The 26706-nt window shown below is 29.3% G+C and overlaps 1 protein-coding gene across 3 annotated transcripts in view; it reads right to left on the bottom strand.

Moving 5' to 3' along the window:
• Positions 1-26706, bottom strand: part of wge (BAH domain and coiled-coil containing protein winged eye) — a 141221-nt gene that overhangs the window by 95467 nt on the left and 19048 nt on the right. For all 3 annotated transcript variants that reach the window (XM_075290146.1, XM_075290144.1, XM_075290145.1), the window contains exon 2: positions 19534-19701. In XM_075290146.1, the coding sequence (XP_075146261.1) occupies positions 19534-19701 (168 nt within the window). The remainder of the gene's footprint in view (positions 1-19533; positions 19702-26706) is intronic.

The raw sequence follows: 26706 nt of genomic DNA, 5'->3' as shown, positions 1-26706 counted from the left end.
TGATAAAATACTGTTTTCTGAAGGGAAAAAACACGGTGGAAGCAAAAACTTGGCTTGAAAATGAGTTTCCGGACTCTGCCCCAGGGAAATCAACAATAATTGATTGGTATGCAAAATTCAAGCGTGGTGAAATGAGCACGGAGGACGGTGAACGCAGTGGACGCCCGAAAGAGGTGGTTACCGACGAAAACATCAAAAAAAAATCCACAAAATGATTTCGAATGACCATAAAATGAAGTTGATCGAGATAGCAGAGACCTTAAAGATATCAAAGGAACGTGTTGGTCATATCATTCATCAATATTTGGATATGTGGAAGCTCTGTGCAAAATGGGTGCTGCGCGAGCTCACATTTGACCAAAAACAACAACGTGTTGATGATTCTGAGCGGTGTTTGCAGCTGTTAACTCGTAATACACCCGAGTTTTTCCGTCGATATGTGACAATGGATGAAACATGGCTCCATCACTACACTCCTGATTCCTATCGACAGTCGGATGAGTGGACAGCGACCGGTGAACCGTCTCCGAAGCGTGGAAAGACTTAAAAGTCCGCCGGCAAAGTAATGGCCTCTGTTTTTTGGGATGCGCATGGAATAATTTTTATCGATTATCTTGAGAAGGGAAAAACCATCAACAGTGACTATTATATGGCGTTATTGGAGCGTTTGAAGATCGAAATCGCGGCAAAACGGCCCCATATGAAGAAAAAAGTGTTGTTACACCAAGACAACGCACCGTGCCACAAGTCATTGAGAACGATGGCAAAAATTCATGAATTGGGCTTCGAATTGCTTCCCCACCCACCGTATTCTCCAGATCTTGTACTCAGACCTCAAAAGGATGCTAGCAGGGAAAAAATTGGCTGCAATGAAAAGGTTATTGCCGAAACTGAGGCCTATTTTGAGGCAAAACCGAAGGAGTACTACCAAAATGGTATCAAAAAATTGGAAGGTCGTTATAATCGTTGTATCGCTCTTGAAGGGAACTATGTTGAATAATAAAAACGAATTTTGACAAAAAAAATGTGTTTTTCTATGTTAGACCGGGGACTTATCAGCCAACCTGTTAATTAGTAAATCTTTATTGCTTTATTTGTGTATAATGTTTCCACCTTCGTTAGTTTATTAGTTCATTTAACTAACGTACACAAAAAATTATTAAACTCAAAAAACCCTAATAAATCTGTACACACAAAATATTTTTTTTGCTCTAAATCACGAAATTAATTGAACCAGTTAATTTTTAATTGAAAGTCAATTAAAAAATGAATTGATCCAATTAAATAATTAATTGATTGATTTTTATTTCAATTAAAATATTTGTTGAATCAATTAAATTTTCAATTGAATATTTTTTAAAACTCAAGATTTTAATTGGAAAAATTTTCGTGAAATTTTATTCTGTGTATGAACTAAAATATAATTAAATTGGCTTTAGAGACATATAGCGTTCGTTTTTTTGAGTCTATCAGCCCACCTGACCACAACGTTCGTTATCGCGTATTCGATATAGAAATATTCTCGGTTTTTTCTCGAAGAAAACTATCGAAAACGATATCGAGAATGGTTCGAAAAAATTTCGAAAAACGTTCATCTGTCGTGCTGTTACTGCCAGCAAACTCTTCGTTTTCGAAGGCTTGCTAGTGATTCGTTAAAGAAGGTTTCGCGATATCTATAATTGATCGTTAACGAATCTATTTCGAATTCGTTTTCGTATTCGATATCATTCCGCTTTCGAAGGTTTTCTATACTGTTTTATTCCCATTTTGTTCCCATTATAAGTTGTGTAGTAAAAGAAAATTTTCAAGTTTGTTTTTATTTTATTACAACATAATATAGATAATTATAATACAAAATAATATAGATATTTGTGTTGCGAACAAAATACTTAAAATATTTACATTTAGGACTATATATTTAAAGTGATTTAAAGCACTGCATTGACTTCTTTGCGCGAAATTTCTTATTAAGCCGGTCGTGGCTATGCCATTGAAAAGGACTATAATCAATTTTCTGCAAATTAAACAAGAAAGAAAATTGGTAGTTTTTTCAAAGATATATAAATAAATTACTTACCTCTTTTAGAATCACTTAGACACTTCATCCGCACTTAACAATTTCTTAAACTGAAATGACTTTTTAATCTCTGTCTTTGTCAAAAACAAACATGGCGGAACACCAACAAATAAACCGAAAGATATTCGTTATTACTTCGAAACAACGAACGTTCGAAATTTTTCTATTATCGAACTTTTCTCGAATAATGTGCGTGTTAATTTATTTCGAAAAATGTTCGCTTTAGAGAACCTTCGCCATTTCTCGGCACTTTGGTCGGGTGGGAGTGACCAGTCACACACACAGAAAAAAAAATGTTTTTGTCTTCAATCGGGAAATTAATCATAGAAATAATTGAAGGCGTATCAACTATAATAAACAAAATAATAGAATCGGCCGACGTGAAATGCAAGCATTATTCAAAACGTCTTTACATAGAAATAAAAATCTAAAAAGTTAAAAAAAAAATATATATATTTTTTATGTTTATCCTAATTATTTAGAATAAAATCGCATTTTGTCATGACTATGACCTTCTTAAAAAAATTAAAATATCAATCACAGTTTTAATTGGGCACAAAAAATCAATTAAATTTTTGATCGATTCAATTGAAAATTTGATTGATGTTGAATGCTAAAATCAATGAAATTTTTAATTGATTCAATCAAAAATTTAACTGATGTCAATTCAAAAACTCAAATTAATTATTAATTAATTAAGTCAAACTTTAATCCAATTTCCAATCAGTGTTAATAGTGTTTTGCAATCGACATCGATTAATTTTTTTAGTGAATTTGTTAATTAATTTTTTTATTAATTAAACATGTTTCTAATTTGAATAAAAAGTTAATTGTATCAATTAATTTTCTAATTAAAAATTTTTAAACTTTCAATCATTGACCTAATTGACTTAATGTTTCGAGTTTGATTAATAAGCTAATTGTATAAATTAACTTTTTCATTTTTTTATTTTTGGTGATATTTTTTCAATGTATGAGCCCCATGAGAATGAGCATGGAAATCCACCCCAAAATATTTTATTTCATTTCAGTATATGCAATATTGATTTTATAGAAAATTATGTACAATTTTAAATTATTTCTATAGATAATTTTGTCAAATTTTAATTTCTATAGAAAATTTCATCAAAATTGTATTACTATAGAAATTTTTGTCTCTTCTCTTTTGACCGTTTTATCTGAAGCCTAACTGATGGAAAAATCTTAAATTTCTCAAAAACATTACAAAACTGTCTTAAAAAAATAATCTATTAATTTCGATCTACCCTTTTACACATATAGAAATTGAATATGTATTTGTATATGCCTAAATGTAAAATAATGATATGCATACATGAATGTGTTATATACATATATATGTACATATGAACGGATACATTTATTTACATTCATTTTCACGTGTATTTTTTTCTTTTTCTGAAGGTGCAAATGCAAAAGTAAAGACTCGTTTTGGGTTAGCTGGACGGTTTTTCGTTTTGTGGCTAATGGCTTCAATGTGACGATTAATGAATGCCGGGTTAAATTTTAAGTGCCGCGCAAAGCAACATTTGGTTAATTGGTCCCCAAAATATTGTCAATTTGGGTTTAATTTTATTTTATTACATATATCTTTTGTTTTTCTCAATGCATGGGAAAAATAACTAATATGGTATTTTACCAAGATTTGAAATAAAAAAATAGAAATAAAATTTTGACAAAATTTTCTATAGAAAACAAGTAAGAAAGTCTAAAGTCGGGCGGGGCCGACTATATTATACCATGCACCACTTTGTAAATCTAAATTTTCGATACCATATCACATCCGTCAAATGTGTTGGGGGCTATATATAACGGTCCCAAATACATACATTTAAATATCACTCGATCTGGACAGAATTTGATAGACTTCTACAAAATCTATAGACTCAAAATTTAAGTCGGCTAATGCACTAGCCGCACAATGTTAGTAAAAACCAGTAAGGAAAGTCTAAAGTCGGGCGGGGCCGACTATATTATACCCTGCACCACTTTGTAGATCTAAATGTTCGATACCATATCACATCCGTCAAATGTGTTGGGGCTATATATAAAGGTTTGTCCCAAATACATACATTTAAATATCACTCGATCTGGACAGAATTTGATAGACTTCTACAAAATCTATAGACTCAAAATTTAAGTCGGCTAATGCACTAGGGTGGAACACAATGTTAGTAAAAAAATATGGGAAACATTTAAATCTGGAGCAATTTTAAGAAACCTTCGCAAAAGTTTATTTATGATTTATCGCTCGATATATATGCATTAGAAGTTAAGGAAAAATAGAGTAATTTTTACAACTTTTCGACTAAACAGTGGCGATTTTACATGGAAAATGTTGGTATTTTGACCATTTTTGTCGAAATCAGAAAAACATATATATGGGAGCTATATCTAAATCTGAACCGATTTCGACCAAATTTGGCACGCATAGCTACAATGCTAATTATACTCCCTGTGCCAAATTTCAACTAAATCGGAGTAGGAAATTTGTCTCTATGGTCATATGAGTGTAAATCGGGCGAAACCTATATAGGAGCTATATCTAAATCTGAACCGATTTCAACCAAATTTGACACGCATAGGTACGATGCTAATTCTACTCCTTGTGCAAAATTTCAACTAAATCGGAGCAAAAAATTGGCCTCTGTGGGCAAATGAGTGTAAATCGGTCGAAAGCTATATATGGGAGCTATATCTAAATCTGAACCGATGTGGCTGATATTTTGCAAGTTTTTCGAGACTCATAAAATATTCGGATGTACGGAATTTGAGGAAGATCGGTTGATATACACGCCAATTATGACCAGATCGGTGAAAAATATATATGGCAGCTATATCTAAATCTGAACCGATTTTTTCCAAAATCAATAGGGATCGTCTTTGAGCCGAAACAGGACCCTATACCAAATTTTAGGACAATCGGACTAAAACTGCGAGCTGTACTTTGCACACAAAAATACATCAACAGACAGACAGACGGACAGACAGACAGACAGACAGACAGACGGACATACTAAATCGACTCAGAATTTAATTCTAAGACGATCGGTATACTAAACGATGGGTCTCAGACTTTTCCTTCTTGGCGTTACATACAAATGCACAAACTTATTATACCGTGTACCACAGTAGTGGTGAAGGGTATAAAAATATGGGAAACGTTTAAATCTGAAGCAATTTAAAGCAAACTTAAAAAATTTTATTTATGATTTATCGCTCGATATATGTATTAGAAGTTTAGGAAAATTAGAGTCATTTTTACAACGTTTCGACTAAGCAGTGGCGATTTTACAAGGATAATGTTGGTATTTTGACCATTTTTGTCGAAATCAGAAAAACATATATATGGGAGCTATATCTAAATCTGAACCGATTTCAATCAAATTTGGCACGCATAGCAACAATGCTACTTCTACTCCCTGTGCAAAATTTCAACTAAATCGGAGTTAAAAATTGGCCTCTGTGGTCATATGAGTGTAAATCGGGCGAAAGCTATATATGGGAGATATATCTAAATCTGAACCGATTTCAACCAAATTTGGCACGCATAGCTACAATGCTAATTCTACTCCCTGTGCAAAATTTCAACGAAATCGGAGTTAAAAATTGGCCTCTGTGGTCATATGAGTGTAAATCGGCCGAAAGCTATATATTGGAGCTATATCTAAATCTGAACCGATTTCAACCAAATTTAGCACACATAGCTACAATGCTAATTCTACTCCCTGTGAAAAATTTCAACTAAATCGGAGCAAAAAATTGGCCTCTGTGGTCATATGAGTGTAAATCGGACGAAAGCTATATATGGGAGCTATATCTAAATCTGAACCGATTTCAACCAAATTTGGCACGCATAGCTACAATGCTAATTCTACCACCTGTGCAAAATTTCAACCAAATTGGGCTAAAACTCTGGTTTCTGGGACCATATTAGTCCATATCGGGCGAAAGATATATATGGGAACTTGACTATAGTACTAATTGTTCTTCTTGTGCATTTAAGCAAATTAGGGTAAAACTCTGGCTTCTGGGGCCATATAAGTCCATATCGGGCGAAATATATATATATATATATATGGGAGCTATATCTAAATCTGAACCGATTTCTTCCAAAATCAATAGGGATCTATTCTGAGCCAAAACACATACTTGTGCCAAATTTGAAGTCGATTGGACTAAAACTGCGACCTAGACCAAACGACCAAAGACACCATGTGTCTATCTCGTCTCCTTCTGGGTGTTGCAAACATATGCACTAACTTATAATACCATGTTCCACAGTGTGGAGCAGGGTATAAAAATGTAACAAAATTTTCTAGAGAAATAAAATTTTAACAACATTTTCTATACAAATAATGTACACAAAATTTTCTATAGAAATAAAATTTTGACAAAATTTTCTATAGTTATAAAATGTTGACAAAATTTTCTATAGAATCTAAATTTTGACAAGATTTTCTATAGAAACAAAATTTTGACAAGATTTTCTATAGAAACAAAATTTTGAGAAAATTTACTATAGAAATAAAATTAAAAAAATTTTCTATAGAAATAAAATTTAGACAAAATTTTCTATAGAAATAAAATTTTGAGAAAATTTACTATAGAAATAAAGTTTAGACAAAATTTTCTATAGAAATAAAATTTTGATAAAATTTTCTATATAAATACAATTTTGACAAATTTTTCTATAAATATAAAATTTTGACAAAATTTTCTATAAAAACAAAATATTGACAAAATTTTCTATAGAAATAAAATTTTGACATAATTTTCTAAAGAAATAAAAATTTGACAAAATTTTCTATAGAAATAAAATTTTGATAAAATTTTCAAAAATAAAATAAAATTGCGTATCCTAAAACGAAATTTTGAAATTTTGTTTGACTAAAATCATCTTGGCTTTAATAATTCTAAAAAATTCTTCAAAATTAATTTAAATTTGTCGACTTGAAGTATAAGTTCTTCTTTTAGTCGAGTCTGAATTTGGAAAATTAATTTGTCTTTAACATGACTTTAAAGGATTCTGATAACATATGAAGAAACAACTGAAAAAACGAACAAATTAAACTTTGTTTCCTAGAATCAAGTACGCAAAACTTAAATTTAAAAGAGAATTGTGTCTTAAATTTGTCCTTAATGAAATTCTCCGCATCTTTGGCTGGGAAGATTTTTTACTTGATGGTTGTTGTAGTAGATTTTGCAAATTATTCCTCTCCAACTAAGAGATGCTTCACAAAGTTTCTATAGAAATAAAATTTTTACAAAATTTTCTACAGAAATAAAATTTTGAAAAAATTTTCCATAGAAATAAAATTTTGACAAAATTTTCCACAGAAATAAAATTTTGACAAAATTTTCACAGAAATAAAATTTTGACAAAATTTTCTATAGAAATCACAAAATTTTCTATAGAAATAAAATTTTCTATATAAATAAAATTTTGACAAAATTTTCTATAGAAGTAAAATTTTGACAAAATTTTCTATAGAAATCACAATTTTGACAAAATTTTCTATAGAAATCACAATTTTAACAAAATTTTCTATAGAAATAAAATTTTGAGAAAATTTTCCACAGAAATAACATTTTGACATAATTTCATATAGAAATAAAATGTTATCAAAAATTTCTATAGAAATAAAAATTTTACAACAATTTCTATAGAAAAAAATTGACAAAATTTCATATAGAAATAAAATTTTGACGAAAATTTCTATTTATTTATATATATTTACAATCGTAATGAATTATGAATATAAACAGGAAATATTGATGCTTACAACATAGGTTTTCGACCTGAAGAATTTCTATAGAAATAAAATTTTCTATAAAAACAAAATTTTCGATATAAATAAAATTTTGAGAAAATTTTCGATACAAATAAAATTTTGAGAAAATTTTCTATAGAAATAAAATTTTGACAAAATTTTCAATATAAATAAAATTTTGACAAAATTTTCAATATAAATAAAATTTTGACAAAATTTTCTATAGAAATAAAATTTTGAAAAATTTTCTATAGAAATTAAATTTTGAGAAAATTTACTATAGGAATAACATTTTGGGAAAATTTACTATAGAAATAAAATTTTGAGAAAATTTTTTATGGAAATAAAATTTGGAAAAATTTTCTATTGAAATAAAATTTTGAGAAAATTTACTATAGAAATAACATTTTGGGAAAATTTACTATAGAAATAAAATTTTGAGAAAACTTTTTTATGGAAATAAAATTATGAGAAAATTTTCTATGGAAATAAAATTTTGAGAAAATTTATGAAATAATATTGTTATGTGAATTGAAAAATATTTTTGCCGACGGCAAAATATCCAAATTACAAGAGTGTTGAATCAATCAAAAAAGTAGGATTTTGGAAAGGTATAGATAGCAATGTTCCCATTAAAGAAATTTAAAAATATGTTTATTTTCCATCATAAAAATTTATGGAGTAAAGCGGAAATGATTGCACCAGCAGAAAAACCAAACTCTTTCTATAATAGCATGTTATAATTTTTTGATCTCTAAGATTTGATTTCCCTCGAAATAAATTTGAAATTTTCCATTAAAATTTTCCCAATTATTTTTCTCTTACAATGGACAAAAACATCCACTCACCATTATTTTTCAAAGACGAAAAAACAAATACTAAAGTTCGCTAATTTTATAAGCGTTTGTAAAAATAGCAGGAAAACATAAAAAATACCTACTAAATTATAAAAACAAAAATCATTAAATGCAAAAAAACACACACATTCACTGCCATTAAACTAATACGAAAAAATACATAAAATTAACCAAATTCACGAAAAAACGGCACAAAATTATTTGTGAAAAAAAACATCATAAAACAACAACAGAAGCAGCAGCAACAACACCAACAACAAAGAATAGCCAAACAAAAATCTCCCCAGTTCATGGAATAATGGCTGGTTGTTGGAATACCTTACTGTGAGACTTGCTCGTGCTGCTGCTGGTTAACTTTACTGATGACTACAGCTTCAGCAGCAGCAGCAACAGCAGCGATAGCAGTGGCGTTCTGGCATTTTAGCCCGGCTAACTCTGAATGGTGTCTATGGAGTGTGGCATGCCGAAATGGTGCGCGCTGCCGTTATGGTTTGTGCTTTACTGTAGTTTAAAATGCTGTGCGGTGTGGTATGGTGCTGAGCCGTTGTGTTTATAAACAATAGACGCGGCGACCCAGCGATTAAACCAAGAGCAAAACTTGTTTTCTCAATGTGGTGCGCCTTCTTTTTTTTTTGCAGCCGTAATTTTTATTAATCCTAAAAACGAGAATTCTCTAAAGAAAAAAAAGTTAGGCCCGCACATACACACACGCACACAGGCTTACAATTACAGTGGTATTAAGGTGCGGGCGGGGCAATCATAAAAATTTTTTCGTACTAATAAATATTACACAAAATCATACAAACTTGTAACCGAGTTAATTAGATTCAAAAAAGTGTTTGTTATACCCTACATTGCAATACAGTGGCTAAGAGACATAATTGTGATCCCGTAACTGTGGTTGTTAGTGTCGAAATGTCATTAGTTAGGGGTTGGGGTAGGTTAGTAGCGACCTGCACTCAAAATAAAGGGACACTGAACACGGTTGTCACTCGAACCAAAATTAATCTACCAAAATTTTGAGAAAATTTTACCAAAAAAACTACAAAACCAAAAAAGCTGGTCTAAAAATTTTGTTCTCTATACAAAATTTTGCCACAATTTTATTTCTTTAGAAAATTTTGTCGAAATTTTATTTCTATAGAAAATTTTGTCAAAATTTTATTTCTATAGATAATTATGTCAAAATTTTAGTTCTATAGAAAATTTATTTCAAAATTTTATTTCTATAGAAAATTTTGTCAAAATTTTATTTCTATAGAAAATTTTGTCAAAATTGTATTTCTATAGAAAATGTTGCCACAATTTTATTTCTATAGAAAATTCTGGCAAAATTTTATTTCTATCGAAAATTTTGTTAACATTTTAGTTCTATGGAAAATGTTGTCAAAATTTTATTTCTATAGAAAATTCTGGCAACATTTTATTTCTATGTTGTCAAATTTTTTTTTCTATAGAAAATTTTGTCAAAATTTTATTTCTATAGAAAATTTTGTCAAAATTTTATTTCTATATAAAATTTTCTCAAAATTTTATTTCTATATAAATTTTGTCAAAATTTTATTTCTATAAAAATTTTGTCAAAATTTTATTTCTATAGAAAATTTTGTCAAAACTTTATTTCTATAATTATGTCAAAATTTTAGTTCTATAGAAAATTTTGACAAAATTTTATTTCTATAGAAAATTTTGTCAAAATTTTATTTCTATAGAAAAAGTTGCCACAGTTTTATTTCTATCGAAAATTTTGTTAACATTTTAGTTCTATGGAAAATGTTGTCAAAATTTTATGACTATAGAAAATTTTGTCACAATTTTATTTTAATAGAAAATTTTGTCAAAATTTTATTTCTATAAAAAATTTTGACAAAATTTTATTTCTATAGAAAATTTTGACAAAATTTTATTTCTATGGAAAATTTTCACAAAATGTTATTTCTATAGTAAATTTTGTCAAAATTTTATTTCTATAGAAGATTTTGTCAAAATGTTATTTCTAAAATAAAAATCTACCATTTTTGGTAGAATTCTACCAACAGTGGCAACCGTGCTAGTGATTCATCCAGCACTACCGAATCTTACTACTTTCAGCATTATATAATAAATATCGCTTACCAGTCGTCGACTACGAAACAAATCATATCTTGAGATCCGGATTAGAATCCTGCCGAGACCTCTTGTTTTTAATCATATTTATTAAGAAATCATGTTTATTAAGTTTTTTTTATTGAATTTCGTTGGTAGAAAAACTTCTTGAACGATTATTGGCATCGTTAATGGTAGCCGAAATAATGCCACAGCTAAAACTGTCACGACCAAATAATTTTGGAAGTAACTTACTAAGTTACTTCCAAATTAATTAAATTAAATTAATAATCAGTTTTTCACCCCTACTACTTACCCAGGTTTTGCTGGGTAATGAGTTACTTTATCATAGAGAAGATGTAACATGTTTATCGCAACCATGTTAATATCTGGGAAATTATGTATCTAATGTTGACCAGAATGTTAGTTTGCCAAAAAAAAAAAAAAAAAACATTTTTGCGACAAAAATGTTCCAGATTCGCCGTAAAAAGGAATATTATACTCTTGAAAAATATTTGGGTTGATCATATTCCTTCTCTGGGTGTATGAATGGGTATAAAATTTGTGGACGTGAAACATTTTAGATTAGATTTTTCAGCGTTAAGGATGAAACGCATTTTTCCCGGAATATTTTTAAGAGGTTCGGTGGCCACTCTGAAAACCGGATACCTTCCAAAAGTGGACAATTTATATGCGACAATTGATATTTATTAAAATTAAATTAGTCCCAAATTTGAACCAAATTTGGGCAAATTTTATTATAATTTGGGAAAAAACCCAAAGCAACTTTAAATTCTTTAAAATGGATTATTAAAGAAGTAATCGTGGCTAAACTCGAACTTAATACCCACACTTAATACTTAATACCAATTAAAGTCTTGAGTCTTTAAAAATATTCAATTAAAAATTTAATTGATTCAACAAATATTTTTAATTTAAACAAAAATCAGCCACAAAACTCAATAGTATAAAGTAATTTTTTAATTTAATTCTGTAATTGAAGACATTTCAAATAAAAAATTAATTGAATCAAATAATTTCGTGATTCAATCAGAAAAAATAAACAAAAATAAGAACAGAGACTTTATTGAAAATCTTATCGACTTTTTGTCAAGAAACCAAAAATTTTTTGCGTCTTGTATGCTAAGCAAAATTCGCATTTTTATTTTAGGACATGAAATCTTGTGCCCCACGACAATATTTTTTTCACGGTACCTAGAGTGGAAATACGCGGAAAAAAACAGTGAACCCATCATCACGTTTCTAGTAAATTTAGTAAATCTTTATGCTTCATTTGTGTATAATTTTTCCCCTTTTTTTAGTTCATTTAACTATCGTACGCAAAAAATTATTATAGTAATGGAAACTTTCTCCACAAATAATAATTCCAGAAACTAAAATAAAGTGTGTAGGTCACAAAACACTGTTTCACACTCGATTTCTCCATTTGTATTAACAATCAAACACTTAAAACAAATGCAAATTATAGATGGAAACATTGAATTAAATGTAGAATATGCAAATCTGCTTAAAGATAAGTCACAAATTCAAGCCCATTCTCCGGCTTAGAATTAATACCTAAGCAAACTAAGGTGATCACCATTTTCAAATGACCAACACCATCACCACAACAAAACAAAGTAAAGAGCAACAGAAAAAAATCAGCAAATCCATTTCCACGAAATCGTACTAATATTATAAATAAATGGATATTCGTTGTTAGTGGTTTTGTGTTGTTATTATTATTATTAATGTTGTTTTTGTTGTTCTTCTTCAACTTTGAAATGAATCAAAATAAGAATGAATGAAGAAAATATGCTAACAAAAAAAAAACGAACAGTTGGATATATGACTATCTTCGAATTTGTGATACCCTACATGTTTAAGGTAAGGTAAGGTAAGGTTAGGTGGCAGCCCGATGTATCAGGCACACTTAGACTATTCAGTCCATTGTGATACCACATTGGTGAACTTCTCTCTTATCACTGAGTGCTGCCCGATTCCATGTTAAGCTCAATGACAAGGGACCTCCTTTTTATAGCCGAGTCCGAACGGCGTTCCACATTGCTGTGAAACCACTTAGAGAAGCTTTGAAACCCTCAGAAATGTCACCAGCATTACTGAGGTGGGATAATCCACCGTTGAAAAACTTTTTGGTGTTCGGTCGAAGCAGGAATCGAACCCACGACCTTGTGTATGCAAGGCGGGCATGCTAACCATTGCACCACGGTGGCTCCCTACATGTTTACAATCAAAAAAAGAAAGGTTTTTGGTCTTATAGATTAATGATCCAAGATTAATAGACTTTCATCTCGATACGAAAAAGAACCTTCTTCTTATAGACTTCTTCACAATTTTGACACAATTTTCTATAGAAATAACATTTTGACAAAATTTTCTATAAAAATAAAATTTTGGCAAAATTTTTTTAAGACATAAAATTTTGACAACATTTTCTATTGACATGAAATTTTGACAACATTTTCTATAGAAATAAAATATTGAATAAATTTTCTATAGAAATAAAATTTTGACAAAATTTTCGAAAGACATAAAATTTTGAGTAAAATTTTTATAAAATAAAATTTTGAGAATATTTTCTATAGAAATAAAATTTTGAAAAAATTTTCTATAGAAATAAAATTTGGAGAAAATTTTCTATAGAAATAAAATTTTAAGAAAATTTTCTATAGAAATAAAATTTTGAGAAAATTTTCTATAGAAATAAAATTTTGAGAAAATTTTCTATAGAAATAAAATTTGGAGAAAATTTTCTATAGAAATAAAATGTTGACAAAATTTTCTATAGAAATAAAATTTTGACATAATAACATTTATTTTTATAGAAAATTTTGTCAAAAATTTTCTATAGATATAAAATTTTGACAAAATTGTCTATAGAAATAAAATTTTGTCAAAAATTTTCTCTAGAAATAAAATTTTGACAAAATTTTCTATAAAAATAAATGTTATCGCTCCAAAAACCTATAGCTTAGAATGGTGTAGAGTACAAAAACAATCTTCAACTAATTTTGAGTAATCAGTGATAAAATAGAATATTCACAATGAATGTGGTTAAGAAGTTAGACCAGACTACTCCAAATGATTACAATGATTAGCCACCAGAGAGGTGGGGCAAAAGTGAATGGGGAAAAAGTGTTTGTGGTAACTGAAAAATAAGTCTAACCATATAGTAGATATGGTCACATCACCTCAAACCGCTTATTTACTATCTCTTCTCTGTGGGTGGTGGTGGCAACGGGATGGCGTTCATTTGAAATGATAATCTTTTGCTTACTTTCCGCCCCTCCACCACCAGCCACCAGTATCATTATTCTTTCTTAGATTTTACAATGGTATACTCGGAATATATTCGACTGAAAATTACAATATTAATGGGAAATGAAAGTCACGTCATATAGATTTAAAAAAAAAAAACTAAAAAATCATGACCTATTTGCTAGGAATCACATATTTATTAGTTACACATTCGTACAATAGGAGTGGTGGCCAACCACTGGATCTTAAGACTAAACAAAAATTTGAATATCGTAGAGGATATTGGATGTCAAGCAATTAAGTTTAAATACCAAGAGTATAGACAGATGTGGATGGACCTGGAAAATATTTCATTTGAAATTTTAATGCTAAACTAGGAATGGGGATCTGTTTAGCCCACCAGTGGATAAGTTTAGCTCCACGTGGAAAGACCAAAAATAAGGAGAAATGTAAACGACCCCGTGAAAAAAATTTCCTAAAATATGGCAATGGTAAAATAGAAGGGATGACCTTATTTATTCCCCCAATCCCGACATAGATTATGGGAACAAAGGTTCCTACCTCCAGAAAATTTTACGATCCGAAACAACCTGAAAGCGATTAATATAGTGTGGCTGATATGTATTGCAACCACCATCAGGTTGCTAGCATATCTAAACCACTCGTCTGAAAGTTTACTGATTTATTCCAGCGACAGTTCATTTTATTGTTTACAAGCTTACGAAAGCATTTTGATCTATTACATTCAGAAATAAAGTTATTCATAACGAAATTCAAGCATGATAGTTTGATTGCTTTATATTTGGCAGGAAAACCACAAGTGGTTTTCATTAGAGCCTTCCGACATTTAAAGGTGAATAAATATTTTGTTTCTCGTACCATTCCTCGTTATCGTGTTACTGGCAGTGTTGCATCGCGTTCAAAAAAGAGGACGGAAGAAAAGGTAATAATACCAGAATTTATCCGAAAAGTGAAGGCCAGATTTGATCGATATCTACACCAAAATGGTAGAAAACTTGGTCGTATGCTGAAAATATCGTGAGAGCGGATGCAACATGTATAGAAAAATGAGTATGGACTAAAGCTATTGAAGTTCCAAAAAAATCAAGAGCTCACCGATGCACAAAAAAGGTTACACTAATAAAAGCCAAGGAGTTGCGTTGCTTGCGCAAAAGGGGGTAAGATGCCGAATTTGGTACCACGGTTGCCAACCTCTACTTTTGATTTTAGATTTTTTACTGTTTGGTAGAATTCTTGACGTTGTGGTAGATTTTGTTAAATATTCCTCTCCAACTAAAAGGTACTTCACAAATTTTCTATAAAAATTTTTCTATTATAAAGTTTTCTATAAAAATACAATTTTTCAAACATTTTCTGTAGAAATAAAATTTTTCAAAAATTTTTCTATAAAAATATTTTTCAATAATTTTCTATAAAAATAAATTTTTTCAAAAATTTTCTATAAAAATAAAATTTTCCAAAAATTTCCTATACAAATAAAATTTTTCAAACATTTTCTAAAGAAATAACATTTTTCAAAAATTCTTAGAAATAAAATTTTTCCAAAATTTTCAAATTTTTCCAAAATTTTCAAATTTTTTTAACAAATTGATAAGTCCTGGTCCTTGAGGGAGCTTCATCGCCAAAAATTGATTTTTGGGCAAAATGAATCTTTTATGTTGCTACCGAAATATAAAAGGCAATTATAGTTAAAGTCACCCCGATTTCACAAAAAAAAAAAAAAAAAAAAAAAACAAATTAAAAAATGTTCAAAAAATTCAAGAAAACAATTTAAACACAATTGTTATTTTTTTCTGAAAATTTTGTAATTTGAAGGAGAAAATTGGAGTTCAAAATTCAAAAATGTCTTTAGTACCATACGAAGTTCAAGTTGGGCGTATTATTGGTAAAATTTACAAACTTTAAGAAATTCTGAACTGGGACACACGAATTTAGTAGATCTTTATGCTGCATTTGTGAATAATTTTTCTCTCTTTTTTAGTTAATTGAATTAACTATACGCAAAAAAAATTATTAAAGTCGTGGAAACTTTCTTATAACTTAACAATTCAATAACTAAAATAGAAATAAATCGGCTTTAGTGAAATATAGGTTCACTTTTTTTTTTAGTGTACCAGACTTTTCCTTAATGATACCATCCAGTGTTGCCAATATTGGGGATTTCCCCCAAATTGAGGATATTTTTTCGTGAATGGGGACGAAATTTCTGAGTTGGGGACTTAGGGATTTGGTAGGGAATTTCCATAAATTTTAAAGATTTTTGTGGGATTTTTTATTTCTATAGAAAATTTTGTCAAAATGTATTTGTCAACATTTTATTTCTATAGAAAATTTTGTCAAAATTTTATTTCTATAGAAAATCTTGTCAAAATTTTATTTCTATAGAGCAATTTGTCGAAATTTTATTTCTATAGAGCAATTTGTCAAAATTTTATTTCTATAGAAAATTTTGTCAAAATTTTATTTCTATAGAAAATTTTGTCAAAATTATATTTTTATAGAAAATTTTGTCAAAATTTTATTTCTATAGAACAATTTGTCAAAATTTTATTTCTATAAAACAATTTGTAAAATTTTTATTTCTATAGAAAATTTTGTCAAAATTTTATTTCTAAAGAAAATTTTGTCAAAATTCCTATAGAAAAATTTGTCAAAATTTTTTTCTATAGGAAATTTTGTCAAAATTTTATTTCTATAGAACAATTTGTCAAAATTTTATTTCTATAGAAAATTTTTCAAAATTTTATTTCTATAGAAAATTTTGTCAAAATTTTATTTCTATAGAAAATTTTTTCAAAATTTTATTTCTATAGAAAATTTTTTCAAAATTTTATTTCTATAGAAAATTTTGCGGAAATTTTATTTCTATAGAAAAGTTTGCGGAAATTTTATTTCTATAGAAAGTTTTGTCAAAATTGTATTTCTATAGGAAATTTTATCAAAATTTTATTCCTATAGAAAATTTTGTCACAATTTTATTTCTATAGAACATTTTGTCAAAATTTTATTTCTATAGAAAATTTTGTCAACATTTTATTTCTATAGAAAATTTTGTCAAAATTTTATTTTTATAAAAAATTTTGTTAAAATTTTATTTTTATAGAAAATTTTGTTAAAATTTTATTTCTATAGAAAATTTTATTTCTATAGAAAATTTTGTCAAAATTTTATTTCTATAGAAAATTTTGTCAAAATTTTATTTCTATAGAAAATTTTGTTAAAATTTTATTTCTATAGAAAATTTTGTTAAAATTTTATTTCTATATAAAAATTTTTGTCAAAATTTTATTTCTATAGAAAATTTTGTCAAAATTTTATTTTTATAGAACAATTTGTCGAAATTTTATTTCTATAGAAATTTTTGTTAAAACTTTTTTTCTATAGAAAATTTTGCCAACATTTTATTTCTATAGAAAATTTTGTCAAAATGTTATTTATATAGAAAATTTTGTCAAAATTTTATTTCTATAGAAAATTTTGTAAAAATTTTATTTCTATAGAAAATTTTCTCAAAATTTTATTTCTATAGAAAATTTTGTCAAAATTATCTCAAAAAAATTTTTTTTCTATATAGAAAATTTTCTCAAATTTTTTTTTCTATATAGAACATTTTGTCAAAATTTTATTTCTATAGAAAATTATCTCAAAATAATCAACAATTTTACCAATGTAAAAAACAATACAAAAATCTAACATTTCTGGTAAAATTCTACCAACTTTGACAACGTGTCTACCAACTAATTTTATTACTTGAAGATTTAGAAGTAATTTGGAAGACGATCAACACTCTTTTGGTGTTGGGGTTCGAAATCTTGATCTTATTACAGCTTGCTGGATTTTAACCCTTTCACTACCGAAATAAACCTAATGTTAAAAACTTTTATTTTTCTTGTATTTTTACTTGTACTAATAGCATGTAGAACAAAAATTGTCATTTTGAAAACCTACCTCAATTACTTCAAGAGCTATATGAGCTTGTTCTGAAAACTAGATTCTTGAGTTGTGACCAAATGGCCTTACGAAAATAAGCGCTATTTGGCTTATAAAATCTTTCAAAGTGTGAAAAAAAATACAAAAAAAACCCGAAAAAGTATCAGCTATAGTTTTTGTATAAATATCCATTTACTAGAAACATACAGTAGAAAAATTTTCTCAAATTTTCGTATTTTTCATTTATTTTTTATTTTTATAGCTTATTTAGATTAAATCATATACTTTAAATTAACATCGAGAAATAAATCGAAAAAAGTGGGAAAATAGACTTTGGTGTCTTTTTCGAATGTCCTTCTAAGTGGACATCGGTAGTGAAAGGGTTAATTTTTAAATTATTACTGATTTTCTACAACAGAGCCTTTTGATGTATTTTATTATTATTATTTTTTTTTTTTAATATTTGTTTAGTTTGGCTTGAGGTCATGTAAATAAAAACAGATGTTGTTGTTTTATTGAGTTGTAATTTTTATTCGAAAATATCGAATATTTCGAGACATCTCCGATGCTCGTCTTCAGGGAAATTAGTTTAAATTGAAAAAACAGTGAACTTGTTCAGAAGAGAGTCAAAAATGTATTGGGGATTTTTATGAGGAATTTAAAGAACGAAAGATAATACCAAACTTCAAAATGGATATTTTTTTCCCAAATCTCCCAACATGGTAACATTCGCCCTTTTTTAAGAGGAAAAACATTCAAATTGGCAACACTATGGACCCCTAGAGTATGACAACAAATGAATACTGTTAAGCAATAATGATCTTATTTACTATTTCTAGACGGATACTAGAGCGATCATTTATTAATGGACCATTTACAAGAAAAAAAAACCAACCATCTATCTGATATAAGCAAATCTTCCCATAAGGATCCCAACGAAGACAATCGGAAATGGAAAAGAAAAAAAAAACAACTTCAACAAACTTGAAATTGCAATTTTTCGCCAAATGTATGACATCAGTAAAATAAAATGTTTAGCCTTTTTGTTTTTGGTCATGGATAGGAGGGGTAAGGAAAAATACAACAACTACTACAGCAGATATACATTCCCAAGTAAGGAAAGATAAAGCCGAATACGTGCAGTAGGTGAAAAGAAGGAGTGGATCGTTCATTTGTTCGTCGTTGATGATGATGATGATGATGACGACGATGATGATTGGACTAAAGAAGGAAGTTGGGTGAGCTTCACAAGACAGTAAAAACAAAAACAAAAAAATACAGGCAAAAAAACAAGTTAGCACACAACAACGATCGTGGCATAGCAGCAGTTGTTGCAATCGCATTTTTTTCTTTGGGAGAACTTCAGACGACTATTACTTTTTTGCCCGAAAGCCTGCCTGCCTGCCTGCTTGCCTTTCTTACTACTTGGCAAGGATGGCTAGTATGTTTGTTGGGTGGTAGTAGTTTGGTTGGCTTGAATGTTTGCACTTACCTAAATCAGCTACTCTTATACCGAAACAATTCATATCCTTATTAAGTTGCTGCGACAAAGGCAATGTTGAGGAACTCGTTAAAGAAGGAGGAGGACCAGGTGGTGGTGGTGCTGTTGTTTCCTGTGGCCGTTTGCGAGCTACTGCAATGCCAATTGGAACAGTATTATCTGAAATAACAAAAACAAAAAGAGAGTCATGAGGAAAATTGCAAATTAGTTTTCTTTATTTTTTTTTTTGTTATAAAAACAAATAGTACTTCAAACAAAGTGATCACAAATCTAATCAAAATAGACAAAAAATGTACACACACTCAAAAAAGGTTTACTTAGATCCAAAGATTTTAACCTTCCCTTAAGGATTTTGGTATTGATTCCGAGCCAAAGATGCGTTTTCTTTGAAATAAAGACATTTTTTAGCGACCTATCTGGCTTTATATCTAGGACATATCTTATTTATCAAATTTTCATTCTCTTTCCGCGGTTTATTAATAAAGGTACTCACGTACGCTCAAATGCCACTTTAAAAATTCAAATTATAACGGATGCGCATCAAAGTAAAATAAGGTTTTCTTAATTTCAAAAAAAAAAAAAAGTTTAAACCAAAGACGCTAAATCCTCAAAATAAGTCTTAGCCTATATTTGAAGCGTTTTTATCTTAAATCTAAAAATTCAATATTTTAGTTAATTTAAGGACAATTTCTTTAAATCAAAAATGTGTTTTTTGTACTTTAAGGAAAATTAACCTTAGTTCAAAGACATGGGACTTAAACGGAAGGACATGAAATTAGAAAATTTTTGAAGCAAAGATTATAAACTTTATTTTAATTAAAATTTCATTATTTTAAAGAAATTTGTCCTTAATATTTTGTAAATTTCGCATCCTAAAATTTAAGTTGCGTAATCTTTAATATCACGTAAATATTTTTTCAGTGAACTGAAAAAAAATAGTTATAGTGGTATTAAAGATTACACAACCTTAATTTTAGGACACGCACTTTACACATTGAGGACAAATTTCTTTAAAATAATGAAATATTCATTATAAAAAAGTTTCTAATCTTTGTTTCAAAATTTTTTTATACCCACCACCATAGAATGGTGACGGGGGTATAAGTTTGTCATTCCATTTGTAACACATCGAAATATCGATTTCCGACTATATAAAGTATATATATTCTTGATCAGGGAGAATTTCTAAGACGATATAACGATGTCCGTCTGTCTGTCTGTTGTAATCACGCTACAGTCTTCAATAATGAAGCAATCGTGCTGAAATTTTGCACACACTCGTCTTTGTCTGCAGGCAGGTCAAGTTCGAAGATGGGCTATATCGGTCCAGGTTTTGATATAGTCCCCATATAAACCGACCTCCCGATTTGGGGTCTTGGGCTTATTGAAATCGTAGTTTCTATCCAATTTGCCTGATTTTTGAAATTTAGAGGTATTTTATGACCATAAAGAGGTGTGCCAAAAATGGTGAGTATCGGTCCATGTTTTGATATAGCCTCCATATAGAACGATCTCCCGATTTTACTTCTTGGGCTTATAGAAACCGCAGTTTTTATTCAATTTACCTGAAATTGGAAATCTAGAGGTATTGTAGGACCACAAATATGTGTGCCAAAAATTGTGAGTATCGGTCCATATTTTGGTATAGCCCCCATATAGACCGATCTCCCGATTTTACTTCTTGGGCTTACAGAAACCGCAGTTTTTATTCAATTTACCTGAAATTGGAAATCTAGAGGTATTGTAGGACCACAAATACGTGTGCCAAATTTTGTGAGTATCGGTCCATGTTTTTGTATGGTCCCTATATAAAACGACCTTCCGCTTTGGGGTCTTGGGCTTATAGAAACCGTAGTTTTTATCCAATTTGTCTGAAATTGGAAATCTAGAGGTATTTTAGGACCATAAAGAGGTGTGCCGAAAATGGTGAGTATCGGTCCATATTTTGGTATAGCCCCCATATATGGGCTTCTAGAATCCGAAGTTTTTATCCTATTTGCCTGAAATTGGAAATCTAGCGGTATTTTCGGGTCATAAAGAGGTGTGCCGAAAACGGTGAGTATCGGTCCATATTTTAGTATAGCCCCCATAAGAACGATCTCCCGATTTAACTCCTTGGGTTTCTAGAAACCGTAGTTTTTATCTGATTTGCCTGAAATTGTAAATATTCTGGTATTTTAGGCTCACAAAAACGTGTATCGGATTAAGTTTTTATCGGTCCATTTGGTAATGCCTCCATATAGACCGACATCAATTCTTGAGGGTGTAGAAGGCGCACTGATCATGAAAATTGTTGAAACTCAATGTAAAATTTCCAGATTTTACTTCTACAGATTTAAGATTTCAAATCAAGACGTTATTTTATAATTTTCTTGCACACTTACAAGAGATGTTAATGATTCCTCTAAAACTCAAACAAAAATGTTTCTTATAAATCCAGAATCTGATATAGTCCTCATAGGTGAAATCTTTAAATTTATCTTCGGGAAGTGTCCTCAAGCCCTCCTGAAATTTCAAAGGAAACCCTAATATTTGGTTCATGGTGGTGGGTATTTCAGATTCGGCCCGGCCGAACTTAGTGCTGTATACACTTGTTTTTATTAAATTAAGGACACAAATTTTAATTTTCCATTAAAGCCTTTGGCATGTACTACAAAGTTGTTCATAATTGTATAGGCTACATTTCTTCCCTCGACAGTTTCGTAAAATATTCATTAGTTCAAGAACTGTAGTCGAAAAACGGAAAAAATCGATTAATAAATGTGGTAATTTTCTCGACATTTTTGCGGGTTTCAGCATGAAGATGAAAAATCCGACTTAACATATTCACATTTTTGTTGGCCGAGTCAAGAGCTATGTTGAATACCCTAAAAATAAATTCGCAGCATTTTTCGAGCTATGGCCATAAGAAAATTGCAAAAAGTGCTTTAGTACTTTAGAGTACTTTAGACTTTCGACTGGGATAAGTGATTTTTTGTGTTGTTGTTAAAGACAATTTTGTAGTCCGAAGAAAAAAAAAAAAGAAGTTCAAAATTGCAAGAATGTCTTTAGTGTCATACGAAGATGGGCGCATTTGTAGTAAAGTTTACAAATTTAAAGAAATTATGAACTTTTTTGTGTGAACTCCTTAATTTTAAATATTTGTTTATTTATATATTCGCTTTAGTATTGTACGAGGGCGGTTCGGAAACTTCTTAGCCTATCAATGAAAGAGAATAGTTAGTTTTTCAAAAATATTTTTATTTTTCAATATAATCTCCTGAAACTTCAATACACTTAGTCCAACGCTTTTCTAGCAATTCTATCCCTTGATTAAAATAGTTTTCCTCAAGGTCTTCATTTGAGGTAAAACGCTTGCCAGCAAGGAATTTTTGTAGATTTGGGAACAAGTAAAAGTCACTGGGAGCTAAATCAGGAGAATAAGGTGGGTGGCCAAGCAACTCATACTTTAATTCGTTTATTTTAGCCATTGTTAAAACATTCTTGTGCGTTGGTGCGTTGTCTCGATGATTTTTTTTTGTTTGTGTTGTAAGCCAGGACGTTTTTCTCGAATTTGTACATTTAATTGATCGAATAGGTTGCAATAGTACTCTGAATTTATTGTTTTATCCTTTTGCAGATAGTCAATCAATAAAATACCTTTGAAGTCCCAAAAAACCGTTGCCATAACCTTACCAGCCGATTGAATTGTTTTTGCCTTCCTTGGGGCACTTCCTCCAGCTTCAGTCCATTGTTTGGATTGTTCTTTTGTCTCTGGAGTATAGTGGTAGATCCATGTCTCATCAACAGTTATGAAACGACGCTTAAAATCCATTTTATTTCGCTTAAAACGATCCAAATGTTCATTCTTATGCGTTTTTGATCGACTGTTGACAAAATTTTCTATAGAAATAAACTTTTGACAAAATTTTCTATAGTATAAAAATTTTGACAAAATTTTTTATAGAAATAAAATTTAGACAAAATTTTCTATAGAAATAAAATTTTGACAAGATTTTCTATAGAAATAAAATTTTGACAAAATTTTCTATGGTATACAAATTTTGACAACATTTTCTATAGAAATAAACTTTTGACAAAAGTTTCTATAGTATAAAAATTTTGACAAAAGTTTCTATAGAAATAAAGTTTTGACAATATTTTCTATAGAAATAAATTTTTGACAAAAAATTTTCTATAGAAAAAAAATGTTGACCAAAAATAAAATAACATTTTGACAAAATTTTTCCAAAGAAAAAAAATGTTGACAAAATTTTCTGTTGAAATAAAATTTTGACAAAACTTTCTGCAGGAATAAATTTTGCAAAATAATATTTGTTTCTTAGTTTTTTGGTAAGATTTACTCCAAATGTTGGTAGATTATTTTTGTTTCAAGTTTCGACCGAGATTGAAATGGTCGCATTATTTTAGTACGCAATCGATAACTTCTTATCTACACAGACGAAAAAGACTGTTTTTCTTATGTTTGGTTGTAAACGTTGTATGTTTGGAAGTCTAATTTTTTAACACAATATGTTTAAGTGCAAGCATATAATTTTCATAAACTAGCATAACATGTTTGGAACATATATGTTAATATGTTTGAACATATTATGTTTGGGACATAAAATATTTGTAAATATAATATGATTGGATGCAAACATATATTTATTTAGAAATAACCCATAAACATATATGTGTTTAGAAAGAGAGACTTAGAGAGTATGCTGCAAGTAAAAGAATGGAAGTAACCAATTGACGCCTTAAAAATATATATACACAAGGAAAATTTTATTAAAAAAATTGTTACCAGTGTATGCCTAATGTGAAACATAATATGTTTGAACAATGCAAACAATATGTTGTTTGCACCAATCGTGAAAATATATATGCTTGAAGCAAAATGTGTTTTTGGGGTATATGTTACAGAAGCAATTTTGTTGAGGGTGTAGAAAGTATTCGTGTGAAAGCGTAATATAGAATCACATGTTTTTTTTTCGACTAAAACATTCTTGAAATTCAAAAAAAAATCGTGTTTTTGACTATGGCAAAATCAAGATTTTCTTCCCGCATGAACTTGTCTGTTTTGCCAAAATTGTAAAAGTTTGTTAAAGACTTTATCAAAATATTAAAATATTTTGTCATATGATATCGGCTCAAAAATGACTACACAAAAGGTAGTAAATCATTCGCGGGGGTACTACGGTACTGACCAAGTATTGAAAAAATTACTATAGTACTGCATTTTCCATCACTGTGACAAGTTCATGCAAAATTTTCATTACTTTTGGACAAATTTTGTACCACTTCCCAGCTGGGTATTTAAAATCTTCACTTAAAAATCCATAATTTATGTGATTGATGTTTATTTTATAGAAAAAAATTAATTCAACTCATTAATGTTTACTTGAATATTATTGCTGACCAAAGGGCTTTGACATGCAAAAGTTTATAAATCATAATGGTGAATATTTTGAAAAACAACAAACGATTTTCCATAATTAATTTTTTTTGTTTTTCCTCTAATCCCGAAATATAAAAGGCAACCCTCGTATAAGCAATAACCCTTTATCAACTCGTTCATTAAATCTTAATATTGTCAAGCTTCTATCAATCATTGGTCCTATGCATTAAAACAGTCTAAATTTTTTGCTGTTGCAAAAACTATAGACCTATCATAATTTTTTCGTAATAGATGAATTCACTAAGAGACCAACACAAAATTCATCAAATCAACAATCATTTGTCATTCAAACAATCTCTATATTTCCTCATCAATCACTCATCTACCTTCAATCACAAATGCTGCACCACAACAAGAACAAGAATAAAGAATTTCCTTTGGCCATAACCAATTCAATTTTTCCTATTTCCACAGAATTTTTGCCCAAACACACAAGGATATTTTTTGGCATAAGCATCCTTCAGCCTATACAAAGCATTCGTATTCGTAGTAGCACAGTTCTATCTGTTTGCTGCAACTATCATTTCCATCACGTTTGTCGTTCTCGAAATCGGGGCATAATCATTATCATCATCTTCATTTAATTTGTGTTCTGCCGTGACTTCTGTTTTTCGATTACTGCCTTTTTTAATTTTATGGGAATTCGCAAAGTGGATGTTAAGTGTCCACTTTAGCATCTTGTGATTGTCTTTGCCGTATTTTACTCCCCATTCTGTGATGAGAGAAAAAGGTGGATACCAAAAAAAAAATCAATTTTAATAATCCTTGGATGTTTTTGTGGATTTGTTTTTTTTTCTGGCCAACTAATTCCTGTCTTTCTTTCGCTTACTTGTTCCCTCTGTCAATATGTTTCGCTGGTGAATTTTCCAGTTTTATCAATTTCATTTCAGTTTTTGTCCTCATACTTTTTCTCCATATCGAAGAAAACAAGTGCATTTTAAGTTGAATTGCCGCCGGCAAATTGCTCTATGTGAATATATTTTGTTGTTGTTGCGATTGATATTGTTGTTGTGGTTGACAGCAAGCAATGAAATGGACTTTAAGCCGAAGGAGGTAAAGAAAGAACGAACAACAACAAAAATTGTTAGTGATGTCAACTTGTCACAACTATGACAACATCAATAATTATGGCAATTTTCATCACAAATGAGTTTCCATCACAAATGAAAAATAAAACAATTAAAGAATTTGGAAAGGATTAAATACTACACAGAAAAAATCACCAAAATATTTCTAATTTACTAATTGATACAATTGACTTTTTAATCAAAGCAGAAACATGAAGTCAATTCAGTCCTTAATTGAAGATTTTTAGAACTTTAACTAAATAGTTAATTGATACAATTAACGTTTCAATAAAAATCTATAGAACTAAAATTTTGACAAAATTTTCTATAGAAATAAAATTGTGACAAAATTTTCTATAAAAAATAAACTTTTGACAAAATTTTCCATAAATTCAATATGTTTAAACAATTTAATTTAGTCAGTCAGTGATTGAACATTTTTAGAATATTAACTAAATATGTAATTGATACAATTAACGTTTTATTCAAAATCGAAAGACTACTAAGTCAGTGATTGAAAGTGTTTGAAAAAAGCTACGTCTCCATATAAAGGTCATCCAGTTTTTTTTTTTTCACTGCTAGAAATTTGAGGATATCCGCCACCAAATCCTCAGCCACACTATTCACTACGTGGACGCCAGAAGTATACAGGCA

This window comes from Haematobia irritans, chromosome 1 (assembly GCF_050003625.1).
Source record: "Haematobia irritans isolate KBUSLIRL chromosome 1, ASM5000362v1, whole genome shotgun sequence".
NCBI classification, from domain to species: Eukaryota; Metazoa; Arthropoda; class Insecta; order Diptera; family Muscidae; genus Haematobia; species Haematobia irritans.
Note: the sequence above shows the minus strand (reverse complement) of the source record. Positions and strands in the feature narration are given on the sequence as shown.